This window comes from Lagenorhynchus albirostris, chromosome 1 (genome assembly GCF_949774975.1).
Source record: "Lagenorhynchus albirostris chromosome 1, mLagAlb1.1, whole genome shotgun sequence".
In the NCBI taxonomy this organism is placed as follows: domain Eukaryota; kingdom Metazoa; phylum Chordata; class Mammalia; order Artiodactyla; family Delphinidae; genus Lagenorhynchus; species Lagenorhynchus albirostris.
Window position 1 is genome coordinate 159715540 of NC_083095.1, and position 13648 is coordinate 159729187.

At 51.6% G+C, this 13648-nt stretch overlaps 1 protein-coding gene across 3 annotated transcripts in view; it reads left to right on the plus strand.

Moving 5' to 3' along the window:
- Window positions 1-253: 253 nt before the first annotated feature.
- The window catches only part of FAH (fumarylacetoacetate hydrolase), a 32638-nt gene continuing 19243 nt past the window's right edge, over window positions 254-13648 (plus strand). For 2 of the 3 annotated variants that reach the window (XM_060157312.1, XM_060157323.1), the window contains exons 1-5: window positions 254-464; window positions 4778-4888; window positions 6207-6328; window positions 6817-6866; window positions 7254-7344. In XM_060157312.1, coding sequence (XP_060013295.1) covers window positions 384-464; window positions 4778-4888; window positions 6207-6328; window positions 6817-6866; window positions 7254-7344 — 455 coding nt within the window. In that variant the 5' untranslated portion in view covers window positions 254-383. The remainder of the gene's footprint in view (window positions 465-4777; window positions 4889-6206; window positions 6329-6816; window positions 6867-7253; window positions 7345-13648) is intronic. The other variant, XM_060157334.1, reaches the window with a different exon arrangement.

Here is a 13648-nt window from a genome sequence, read left to right on the forward strand (position 1 = left end):
AGGCGGGGCTGCTTGCGAAGGGTCAAAACTGTAGTGGGAGAGCCCGGAAGGACTGTGCGGGGGTGGAGCTTGCGAAGCTGGAGTGACAGGGAGAGGAGGGATTGTGCAGGGGTGGAGTTTGCTGAGGAACAGGCCTAGTGGAGGGGCGGTCTCTTGGTGGGCGGGGCACGAGGGCGGTCTATTGGTGGGCGGGGGCTCCAGGAGGGGCGGAGCCCTAGGAGGGGGCGGGCAGGGTCCTACCGTGTCACAGCGTCAGCTCTGGAGGGACGGGCCTGAAGGGGCGGAGCCCGCAGGGGACGCGACCCTGCCTGACCACCTCTGCGAATCCAGTCCTGCTGGTCGCGCGCAGCTCGCAGCCCGCCACCCTGCTCCGTGCCACCAGCATGTCTTTCGTCCCAGTGGCCGAGGATTCCGACTTCCCCATCCACAACCTGCCCTACGGCGTCTTCTCCACCAAAGGCAACGTGAGCTGCAGTGTTCGGCTTCCGGGCGCGGGGAGGGAGGGCTTCCCCTCCGCCCGGGACCCCCACGCCACCTTCCTGCTCCGCCCCTGGCCTCAGCCCAGCCCTGCCACCTCCGCCAGCACCCGACGGAGCAGGACATCGGGCCCGTCGTTTCCCTGCTAGACGCCTCTCGCGAAGACCGCCGGTGTCATTTGGGGCCTAACGAGCGGTGCCTCGCATTCTCCTCCCTGGGGAGTGCGATGGGAGGTGGGGTGGAGGCAAGGGCCTTTTTTCTTTGGAGGGGCCGATCATGGAGAGTACTTGCGGGTTCAGATCCCTCCTGGTAACTTTCTAGATGTGCAAGTTATTGAAATTCTCAGCCTCAGTTTCTGCAGGTTTGTGTGAGAATTAAACGCAAAATGAAACGGTACATACGAGTCTCCCTTTCGGGTAGGCAGAGCAAGTTCTCTTATTATTACAGAGGAGTTGAAACACAATCATACTGCCTACTCCGAAGTCATTTGGCTTTGTTGTCTCCCCCCAAGGCACCACGTTGTAACCGGTTGTTTTCTCCCAGGTTAGCCTCTAACCCTAGAACTCGGGAAATATTAACTGACCCGGTATTTTCAGTAGCTCGGAGGGATGAGCGCCTTTGCTGGCAGTAGAGGCGTGGGATCTAAGAGGTTACGTTTCTTTACTTCCAGCTGGCCTTCTTTCAGCTCCCTGGGCTCCCTGGCATTCCCTTGCTGATCAGAAGAAGCCCTTTTGGGCAGAGAAATGAAATTTCACTTAGTAAGTGTAGTCTGATTGGCAGAAAGAAATCTTTGAAAACTGGGGGTTTATCAACAAATATATAAGAAGGTCCCTGGGTGGGGAAAGCAGATTCCCCTGGATTTATTCATGGTATTTTGGGCTTAGCTTTCTGCTCCCAACTTTAAAGGTAAACTCCTGATTCATAGAAGCCCAGAATCTGCTTGTGCCCAAGTGTTCGGGAACTGTTTGCTAAATGGAGTTCCTGTCAGTTAGCCCCTTCCTGGAAACTGGGTTCCCTGCCCCCATGGCAAAAAATGCCTAGGTCTAGAAGATTCAACATGTGGTTTCACAACTGCCTGGCCTGGCCAGTTGTTGCAAGGATGCAAAAAGGTAACACTCAGTCCCCTGGAGGGCTGCAAATACAAATAAGAGGCATGTTAAACCTTAACCTGCGTTAGCCAAGTGCACTCTGCTGGCGAGCCCTCCCCTGCACTCCTCTGACACTTTGTCCTCAGCTGTGTGTCCTCAACCTTTACTCCACAAATCCATTAGGCAGAAGCCTTTGGGGGGGGGGGTGCTCTGACTTGCTCTCCCAGAAGATTCTGGAATGAATGCCCCTTAGGGTATGGCTAGTGGCTTTCAGACTCCATGCCCCAGCTGTTCCACATTAGAATGTGCAAGGACAGCCACTAGGGAGGTTCACTGCCCTCTGAAAGGAGTGCTGGGGGTTGGGAGTGGGCCCCCTGGGCATTGCAGAAGGCTGAGGGCCTTCAAGTGGAACAGGCTGTGTCTGAAGCTATGGCTGCAGGCACTGGACATTCCAAAGGTGGTGGCTGCCTCTCCAGGCTGACCTAGTCGCCCACGCACAGCCTCCCTCTCCTCCATGCCAGTGGCCAGCCGTGCATAATTTGGGTGGAACAATAGTGAATTAATCCGGCTTTCATTTTAGTCATTCTTTTATTCAGTGAAATGCTTATGAACCTCAACCCTGGGCCAGATTCTGGGCTGGGAGTTGGGGATCAAAGGCACACGGGACACCCTCCCTCCATCGTGGGTTGCTCATGGACTAGTAGAGCAGACCCTGGCTCTCTCTGTGAAGACAGGGACCGTGGCTTCTGAGAAACAGACGCTGCAGTAATCTGGAGCTGACGGCCAAGGTGCTCAAGTCCCCATGGTTCCGGCCCTGCCTCTGCCTCCAGACCCTCTGCTCTCTCTAGCCACACTGGCTGCCTTTCAGTTTCTGAAACATTCTTTTTTTTTTTTTTTAAATATTTATTTATTTACTTTGGCTGCGCTGGGTCTTAGTTGCAGCACTGGGGATCTTTTAGTTTGCAGCAAACTCTTAGTTGCAGCGTGTGGAATCTAGTTCCTCAACCAGGGATCGAACCCAGGCTCCCTGCATTGGAGGCGCAGAGTCTTAACTGCTGGACCACCATGGAAGTCCCAGTTTCTGGAACTTTCTAAGAGCAGTTTCCTGCCTCAGGACCTTCACACGTATTGCTCTTTCTATCTGGAATACTCTTTTTTTCCTACTCTGTGTATGCCTGATTTCTTCTCACTCTTCTGGGCCCAGCTTAAATGTCACCTCCTCAGAGAGAGCTGTCCCCTAAGCACCCTCACTGAACTCCAGCCACAGTTATCGTCTGTCACCTCACCGTGTGCTTCCTTTTGCTTCTGGAGGGTGGGAACCATGTCTCTCCTCGATCGTCAGTGCTTCTGCAGCCTTCGTATACTGCTGGACTGAAGGAGATGCTCCATAAATTGTTTTGTCTGAGTGAATGTCTGCCCTGTGTCTGGTCTGGTGATAAGAGATTTACAGATGTTAATTAATTGAATTCTCACTACAAACTTGCTGTTGTGCTACTGTCCCCATTTTATAGATGAGGAAACTGAGGCTCAGAGAGGCTAAGAGTCCTGCTCCAGGTCTCACAGCCAGTAAGAGGCAGATTTGGGGTTGCACCCCACAGCTGTGAGCTCCCAAACCCCATGCTTTTCCCTCTGTCAAGCTGGGAGGTGGGTAAAGATCTCCTTTGGACAACATTCTGTCGGATATGACCAAATGTTATAAAGCGGAGGCAATGCACACGCATTCTCTTAAAGTTAGACTTAGGATATCTCTTACTAATTTGTCTCCCTCAGGTTATACATGGGAACCTGAGGCCCTCAGAGGACCAAGGACTTGTCCAAAATGATAAGATGGTGAATGACAGAGTAGGCAGGACCCCAGGGATCGGGAGTCTAACACTGAAGAAAATAACTCCCAACAGTTAAAGTAGAGGGACTCACTGTCTCAGGTCCTCACGTCTAGGTCTAGAAGATTCAACATGTGGTTTCACAATTGCCAGGGTTTGGAACACAAGGGCAGCTTCTCGCCATTGCTTGCAGCCGAAGAGGCAGGCAGCCACTCTTGTGATTAGGTCTCTGATGTTGCTCAGTGGCCTCGGCTCCTTCCTGCAGCTTGGTGTGGGGGCCAGGGTCAGAGAAGTGGCCCAGGAGTCTGCCTGCATATCCCTTAAGTGGGCAGCCGCTGGGGTCCAGGTGGCCCAGCTCATTGCCCAGGGAGATGAGGCCCAGGGAGCTGGGAATGAGGACCGGCCTCTCCAGGCAGCTTCCTCATGGGCAGGGTCTGCCCGGGGCCTCAGGGCCAGGTGAGGGTGTGGCTCCGGTCTACCCCTGTGCACGGAGGGATAGCCATCTTCTCTCAGCCCCCTGAAATGAGCAGCCACTGGAGATAAGGCCAGCCAGTAGCCCCACCTCTAAACTCCCTGGAACTGAAAAGGCAAAGCTGGTGGTTCAGGAGAGCTGGAAGCTCAGCTCAGGACAGAGCTTTAGGAGGTCGAGTCTGCAGACGTGCTCTCAAGTTCCTTGTTGATGAGCAAATTTCAAGGCCATGTGGACAAAGGTCAGGCTTTGCCAAATATTTGCGATGTTATCACACTCAGGGCTGAAGCTGGGATTTGATGGTGCAGAAAGGAACTTTTCCTGCCTGCTCTGAGCAGTCTGGTTTCATGCTCCCCGGTGACCCGAGCTCTGCTCTGTTTGAGCCATAACAGAGCTCATTAGTCCAAGCCCCTGGCCCTCAGCACTGTGCCTGGGACACTCTCTGCTGTGCAGAGGAATTGCCCCCAAGGGAAGGCCTAGGTTAAACCTGAGAAATAATCCAGTTGCCCGGTGAGGTGGTGAGCTTTTCATCATCAGAGGCATTTAAGCAACACCTGAGGAGCTTTGCTGGGGACTTTGCCTGGATGAGGGGCTTGGACTAGGCCTCTTTCAACTTACCCACTCCAAGGGGTGTTTGATTTATTTTCCATTGAGGAAACACAGATTCTTTTCCCTTCTTGTCCTAGAGGCAGACATGGCACCAGGTTCTTCCCAGACAGAGATCACAGGGTCAATTTCAGCCCTCTGAGAGGCAAAGGGAGCTGGGGTACGGTGCTAAGGATCCAGTTCCTCAGTCCCTCTCCACAGAGGGCCATGTAAAGACAAGAGCCAGGGGCTCGTAAACAGACAGACTTGCTGGGTAAGTGAGCCAAGCCCAGCTGAGGCTTTGCCCAGTGCTGACCATGCCACCTTCCTCCCAGCCAAGACCAAGGATCGGCGTGGCGATTGGTGACCAGATCCTAGACCTCAGTGTCATTAAGCACCTCTTCACTGGGCCTGTCCTCTCCCAACACCAGGATGTCTTTGATCAGGTAGGACATTGTGACATGGCTTGGCCTGGATCTCAGTGGCCTTTGTTGCAAATGCCACTAAGAAAATGCCCTTTGCCTTCCGTTTCTGAGAGAGGTAGTGCCTTGAGGGCTCAGAGGTTTACTCGGGTAAGGTTGGGGGGTGGCTGTGAGACAGACAGGCTGGCAGGAGGTAGCCTTGGGACAGCACGGGGTGGGTTCCTGGGTGAGAAGAGTGTCAGTCCCGGGCTTCCCTAGTGGCGCAGTGGTTGAGGGTCCGCCTGCCGATGCAGGGGACGCGGGTTCGTGCCCCGGTCCGGGACGATCCCACATGCCACGGAGCAGCTGGGCCCGTGATCCATGGCCGCTGAGCCTGCGCATCCGGAAAAAAGAGTGTCAGTCCCTCCGCAGTCCTAGGCCCTCCCCAGTTGTCTCTGAGATGATGCTCTCCAATAACTGGTTCATTTCCTCATTTTAAGCTGGTTGAGTCTCTGCTTGTTCCAGGCCGGTGCTGGGCCCTCCGAGGGAGGGAGCCATGGGCCCTGCCCTCCAGGTTTGATTCCAGCCTGGGAAGAATGGACAGCTTGCCCCAAGTGCCCTCTGTGTTGCCACCACTTTAGGAGTCAGCCTGAAGGATACGTACACGAGTGATGGACGTGAATTTACTTCCCTGTAAACGGTCCAGTGCTTTGGTGTGCATCCTCCCTCCCGTTCCACGGAAGGAAGATGATATATATTGAGGACCTCCTATGTGTCAGGAGTTTTACACACATCTCTTGTTCAATTCTCATGACGACCCCCTGGCGTAGGAATGGAATCCTCATTAGATGGATGAGGGTCTAATCTGAAACGGGACACGATTCTCCCAGGTCACATGGCTGCAAGGATTGGAGCTGGGGTTGGAACTCTGGCCTTGAGAATCCACAAGTGGTTTTTCTGCTACACTTCACTGGCTCAGAAACCTCTTCTTAACTTATGTGAAGGGGATTGGTGTAGACTGCAGTACCCCTGCAGACCGGAGGCCCCCACTGGAGGAACGCGGCCATCTTCACTGCAGGCGGGGGCCAAGCTTAACCAGGCAGCTGTCCCAGATAGGAGCTCCCAGGCTTTGCCAATTGCAAGTCCATGAGGGGATGAAGCCCCATCAGGAAAGATGACACATCTCCCCAGCTCGATGAACAGATGACAGAACTGAGAACCAAAGTCCTGAGAGTTGGAATGAACTGGGATAAGTGACAGGGGACCCAGAAAGCTGGCCAGGCTCTCTCCTGTCAGTAGGAGGGGTAGCACAAGGGGCTTTCCCACGTGTGATCTTCTTTCTTCCTGTGCATCTTGGTCCTAGCCAGCTCTCAACAGCTTCATGGGCCTGGGTCAGGCTGCCTGGAAGGAGGCAAGAGGATTGTTGCAGAACCTGCTGTCCGCCAGCCAGGCCAGGCTCAGAGATGACACAGAGCTTCGGAAGCGGTGAGGAGCCCGTGGACCGTGGTGGGTGGGGAGGAGGGGACCTGGCTTGTCGGAAGAGGACGGTGTGGTCGTCAGGGACGTTCTGAGTCACGGGTTGGCTGCCTTGGCTTCATCCAGCCCGGACCTGGTCTGCATTTTGGTGAGAGGGCTCTGGGCCGCCTGGGATTCCCTCTCTGCCTGGACTGGGGTGTCCAGGCCATGCCTGGCCCACCGGCCCACTCCCTTGCTCACTCAGCCATTCCTCTTCAGCATCATTTGTGTCCTTGTCTGGTTTCCAAACAAGGGGTAATATAGCCCATTGCCTAGAGTGGAACCTAGAAGCGGGGGAGAGGCAACTTGTCTTCAGTGGGTGGATGCCCATCCTGGGGTGGCCCCAGGCCAGTCTGGAAGTGCTCGCTGGAGATTGTGAGCAGGACTTGGGCCATGATCTAGGCTGAGCCTGTGAATGACCAAAGCTCGACCTTGAAGCCCCTTGTTCTGTGTTTCAGTGCATTCACCTCCCAGGCTTCTGCCACAATGCATCTTCCGGCCACCATAGGTGAGTCCAGTCCCTTTACCAGGATGCACACGGAGCAGCCGGCTGCTCGGGGCAGGCACAGCTGGAGCAAAGGCCTGGCGAGCGGAGCCCGCGGGTGGGAGGGGGGTCTGCCACTCTTTTGCAAATTCCATTGTCTGTTTCAGGAAGTCTGGGCTCCTTGTTTCTTTTTCGTTTCTCAACTGGGAGTTCTCAAAACGAATTTTTAGTGAGGCGAATTTGTGTTGCATGTCTGGCGTGCTCTCCTGGCCCCTTCCGCCCACCCCTCCTTGTTCTCCCGCTCCGACCCTGCCTCGGAACTGGCCCTTCTCCGACCTGCCTCGGAACTGGCCCTTCTCCGACCTGCGGAATCCAGGTCACTGACGGCATCTCCCGACCTTTCCTCCGCAGGCGACTACACGGACTTCTATTCCTCTCGGCACCACGCCACCAATGTCGGAGTCATGTTCAGGGGCACAGAGAACCCGTTGATGCCCAATTGGTATGTTCTGGACCAGTGTGTGGCTAAGTTCCAAGTCTGTCTTTACGTGCCTGGCAGCGTGTTGTCCCAGGAGCTGCCAAGTCCTCTCAGGTTAAGGAAACCCGGGAGGAAAGCTAACAATGACCATGATGTCACCACTTCTGGAAACAGTGGCCTCAGACTCTGGTCCTCCTCTCCCTTCAGCCCTGGACCTGCTATGGGATCATGGGGACTTCCCTTAAGCTCTTTGATCTAGAGAACACGGGTTGGAATTAGATCCTGACTCACTAACATCCTTCTGGATCCTTTTGTTTGTAAGCTGTGAATTACGGTTCTATTGGCAAGTCTTCCATGCCAGCATTCTCCATACTTAGACTCTTCCGATGAATGAGAATCCTCAAGTGTGCCCAGTGCTGTGTTTTCTCAAAGAGTGGTCAGCTCGAAACGGGGGCTGCATTTATTTATTTGATCCTCATAGGGGTTCTTTGGGGTCGCCAAGGCTATGACTAACACCCCCATTTCACAGGAAGGGAAACAGAGAAGGAGCAACTTGCCTGAGGACAAACAGGGCCAAAGGCTGTCTCCTAACACCCAAGTCAAGGCCGTTGCCGGAGCCTAGAACGCAGAGCCAAGATCCTTGCCCTGCTGTGTGTTGTCCTCTAGATGTGACGGTTATTCAGAGCACAGTGGCAGGCACACGCCCCAGGCCGAGTGCCCTGGGCCACACGCAGTCACTGTGGTGGACAGAGACTTCCCCCTCTTTTAGTGGGTGTTTCAGATACGCTGTGCCAGAAGGGGCTGCGTCTGTCAGAACCAAGAGGAAGAAGGGGGAAGAGAGTGGGTTACGACCCAGAGAAGTTAAGCAACCAGGCCAAGGTTGCAGAACAAGGCCAGGGTGCATCTAGGACTGCAGGAGGCCAGTGAGTCACGACTCTGGCCCTGTGCATGGTCCAGGCCAAGTGGGGGAGTCCCAGCCCGTTTCCTTCTGCAGGGTAAGAGCAAACAGGCTTTCTCTCTCAATGTTTGATGCAAAGTAGTCGGCGGCTGTGCCTTTTTTACTTTATGCATATATCCTTTATTATAAAGGTAATATATGCTTGTTGTGATTAACCGAAACAGAAAATACATAAAGTACATAAAGTAAAAATTTTAAATGTGCATACCATTGGACACACAGTCTTACTTTCATGCATCTATCCTACAGAAATAATGTTTGTATTCAAGGGCAAAGCTGTTTACCAGCAATCTTTCTAAGGACCCAAAGCTGGAAGCAATCTGAATGGTTATTGGTGGAGGACTAGTTGAAAAATCATGGTCTTTTCACAATATGAAATGTTTTGTAGCTGTCGAAAGAAAGATTTAGGATCAAAAGTCATGTGCATGATACACATATATATTTTTAAAAATAGATTTTATTTATTTATTTATTTTTGGCTGCGTTGGGTCTTTGTTGCTGCGCGCAGGCTTTCTCTAGTTGCGGAGAGCGGGGGCTACTCTTCGTTGCGGTGCACAGGCTTCTCACTGCAGTGGCTTCTCTTGTTGCAGAGCACGGGCTCTAGGCACGCAGGCTTCAGTAGTTGTGGCATGCGGGCTCTAGAGCACAGGCTCAGTAGTTGTGGCTTGCAGGCTCTAGAGCACAGGCTCAGTAGTTGTAGCTCACGGGCTTCGTTGCTCTGCTGCCTGTGGGATCTTCCCGGACCAGGGCTGAAACCCATGTCCCCTGCATTGGCAGGTGGATTCTTAACCACTGCGCCACCAGGGAAGCCCCACTTTCATGATATATGAAGTAAAGGTATTGTGTAAAGTGAGTTCTCATTTTTATAAAAAGACAAAGAAAAATATATGTACATTCATACTGTATTAGTTTCTTGTGGTGGCTATAACCAATTACCACAAACTCGGTAGCTTAAAGCAACACAGATATATTCTCTCACAGTTCTGCAAGTCAGAAGTTTGAAATCAGCTTCACTAGGCCAAAGTTAAGGTGTCGGCAAGGCTGGTTCTTCTGGGAGGCTCTAGGGCAAGAATCCATTTCCTTGTCTTTTTCAGCTTCCAGAGGCTGCCCACGTTCCTTGGCTTGGGACCCCTGCCTCAGATAACTCCACCCTCTTGGTTCTGTTACCCACCAGGGTTCTTGGCCTTCCCCAAGCAGTAGAAATTGACTAGAGGCCAGACAAGAAATTCAGGCAAGGCTTTATTGTGCCCCTGCTGCAGCCGTGGGGGAGCGAGAACAAACAGCAGGTTCCCTTGTTTGCTCGCTCCCCGAGGGGGGGCAAGCTTGTTCCTTATATGGGGTGAGGGTAGGGGTGTGTCCAGGGGTCAGGCCAGGGGTGTGGCTTAGGTGTTTTGCCCGCCCCTCGGGTGGTGGTGTGTGCAGGGCGCATGCGCAGCCCCCTGCTTTTGCTCCCCACACCCTGTTTTTGCCCCAGGCTCTTCAAAAGTGGCAGTTGGGATTTTTTTGGTCTCTTTGTTATCTTTTGAGTCCGGAATTTGCCCCAACTGTGTATGCACATGCACGCATTTATCTTTAGTCCCATACAGTTTCTTAGTATTTTGTTGCTCATGGAGAGGTGTGTCCATGTGCAAGGATTGCGGCACTGCAGTAAAGGGTCCCAGGTCCCATCCTGTCTCAGTTCCATCTGCAATTGTCCTAATTCCTTCTTTGACCTTCTTGCCTCCCCTTTATAAGGACCCTTATGATTACATTTAAGGACCACCTGGATGATTCAGCATAATCTCTACCATCTCAAGATTATTGACTTAATCACATCTGCAAGTCTCCTTTGCTATAGAAAGTAACATCTATAGGTTCCAGGGAATAGGACCTGAATATCTTTTTTGTTTTATGGGCCGTGCCTCATGACTTATGGGAGCTTAGTTCCCCGACCAGGTATCAAACCCACTCCCCCTGCATTGGAAGCATGGAGTCTTAACCACTGGACCATGAGGGACGTCCCAGGACCTTGGTATCTTTTGAGAGGCTATTATTGAGCCACACACACACACACACACACTCATACATGTACACACACATATACCTACACACATACCTACACATATACACACACTCGTACATACACATACACACACATGCACACTCATACATGTACACACACACATACCTACACACATACCTACACATATACACACACTCATACATACACCTACACACACACACATGCACACATTTGCAGAGACTGCTATGAGCCTAGAGAAAAGTCCAGAATAATAGATTCCAGACCAACTTTACTTCCTTCAGGCGAGTGGCTGGATGGGGAGAGCTGACTAACTTCTGTGCTGTTTGAATCATTACATGTAATGTAATTGCACACAGTTGTGTTTTATAACTTAAGCCAATAAGGGGAGCAAAGGGGGAGAAGAGGGAAACCCCCAACCCACTCCCCAGAGGCCATTACTCTGAATGGTGGCTGGCCCATCGCCTTCATCTCTCCAGGTTACGGGTGTGCGCGCACACACACACACACACACACACACACACGGACACGCACGGCCACATACACGTTTCATTTCTTTAGTTAACAAAACGAGACCATGCTGGCTGACATTTGCGTTTTTCACTTTAATATGTCATTGACATTGCTCCGTGTAAATAAACTTAAATCTACCTCAGTCTTTACGAAAATAGATTTTTTTTGATTAGGTAATATAAGGCAAATGCATGGTAAATTGCCGTTTATCTAACAAGATGCGAAAAATACTAGACAGTGGTAAAAGTGTATAGAAATTTCAAGGGAGAGTAAATTCCAGGTGGTGGCCCCCTCTGGGGTGGGGTCAGGAGGGGTGGGAAGCAGAGGGAAGGGACCGGGAGGGCTACCAAGGGGGTGTTATTTTTATTTTTTGGTGTTTCTGCCCACGTGGCACACGGGATCTTAGTTCCCAGACCAGGGGTCTAACCCATGCCCCCTACAGTGGAAGCGCGGAGTCTTAGCCACTGAACCGCCAGGGAGATCCTTATGAAGGGGGCGTTTTTAATTGGCTTAGACAGCCTGTTGGTGCTGTGTGGTTATTTGTCTTATTATATCTTTTTGTATATCATAAATATTGCAAAATACATATTCAAACATTTAAAAAACTAAAAGCTACAAAAAATCATCAATGCATGGGTCCGGAATTCCAAAGGAATGTATGGGTAAACAGTGGGAAAAAAGCAAGATTCTGCCACCCTGTCCTTCATCCTCCTTCCTTTCTCTGAAGGCAAAACCTTTATCAGCTGCTTAGAGATTCTTTCACAGATACTCTTCTACACAGTCAGTGCTCTCTTATTAATTTGAAAGACTGTTTTGTGCTGAATAGAAATTAACCCTTTGTTGTAATGTGGTGCACCTCTTTTCTCCCAATGTGGCATCTTTTTACTTTATTTGCTCTTTCTTGATGCAGAAATTTTACCTTTCTATAAAGTCAAACATGTCCATCATTTCCTTCATGGCACTTACTTTTTTTTTTTTTTGCGGTACACGGGCCTCTCACTCTTGTGGCCTCTCCCGTTGCGGAGCACAGGCTCCGGACGCGCAGGCTCAGCGGCCATGGCTCACGGGCCCAGCCGCTCCGCGGCATGTGAGATTTTCCCGGACTGGGGCACGAACCCATGTCCCCTGCATCGGCAGGCGGACTCCCAACCACTGCGCCACCAGGGAAGCCCGGCATTTACTTTTATGTCGTGCTCAGACTTTCTCCACCTCAGGAATGTGAAGATTTGGGGAGTATTTTTCCCTAGTACTTCTTAGAGCCTTCCTCTGCGTAAATTCTGATCTATAATCCACTGGGGATTTCCTTTTGTGTGTGATGTGAGGTGTGGGTCTGTATTCGTTTCCTGGACTGCTGTAACAAACTTCCACACGCTGGGTGGCTTAAAACCACAGACATTTATTATCTCGCGGGTCTGAAGGCCGCAGGTCTGGAATCTAGGTTTTGGCCGGGCCTCACTCCCTCTGGAGGCTCCAGGGGACAGGCCATCTCCCTGCTTGTCCCACTCTGGTGGCTGCAGGCCATCCTTCCTGGGCAGCATCACTGCAGACTCTGCCTCTGTCTACACAGGGCCTTCGCCTCTTCTCTTTGTTTCCTCTTGTGTGCCTCTTATAAGGACACTTGTCACTGGATCTAGGGCCCACCTGGCTAATCCAGGATGACCTCATCTCAAGATCCTTAACTTAAACCCTTTTTCCAAATAAGGTCGAGTTCGCATCGTCTAGGAGTCAGGACGTAGACATACTTCCAGGGAACCATATTCTACCCATTACAGGATCTAACTTATCTTGTTATGCAAAAACGTTTTTTGGGCTTCCCTGGTGGCGCAGTGGTTAAGAGTCCGCCTGCCGATGCAGGGGACACGGGTTCGTGCCCCGGTCCGGGAAGATCCCACATGCCGCGGGGCGGCTAGGTCCGTGAGCCATGGCCGCTGAGCCTGCGCATCTGGAGCCTGTGCTCTGCAACGGGAGAGGCCACAACAGTGAGAGGCCTGCATACCGCAAAAAAAAAAAAAAAGTTTTTCACTTTTTATGTATTATGTTCTTTGTTTTAACCAGCTTGTTCAATTGGTCTGTTCCTAGCAGTACCGTCCCGTACCGTAAATCACCTTATGACGGTGTTTGGATGCTTGGGAGTTCTTTCCCCTTTCATTTCCTCTCCCATATTTCTGTCTTATAAACAGAGCTCTTGACAGTGTTCCTGCGCTCTGGATGGCTCTCCCGCTCTGAGCTTTATGATCTAGTCCCCGGGTCCCATTGTAGTAGGTAGGGAGGGGGCTACAGGGGAAGCAGCAGAACTTTGTGGTCGGAGAGACCCAGGTTTGAATTCCAATGGCAGCACTTCACACGGGGTCACCTCGGCCAAGCCTTGGACGCTCCTGAGCCTGAGTTTGCTCAGCGCTGTCCCATTACGCCTACCGTGCAGGGCTGTTGTGAGGAGGGCATGAAAAGGGAAACAACAGGAAAGCACCCCGTGTGATGCTGCGTGGTCTAAGCGCAGAGTACGTACACAGTAACCATTTCAGTTATTCTGCGTGTATTTGCATCAGCACCATATTGATGCTGGAGACAAGGATGGGAGGAAATCATACTTTTTCCCACTGTTTAAGTACCTTTTGCTTTTTTGAAAAATGTAAATTGCACATAACATAAAATTTACATCTTAAGCATTTTTAAGTGCACAGTTCAGTGGCATTAGTACCTTCATATTGTTGTGCACCCATCACCACCATCCATCTCCACAAGTTTTTCATCTTTTCAAACTGAATCTCTGGACCCATGAAAGAATAACTCCCCGTTTCCACCCGCTGCCCCGCCAGCCCCTGGGCACCACCATTCTA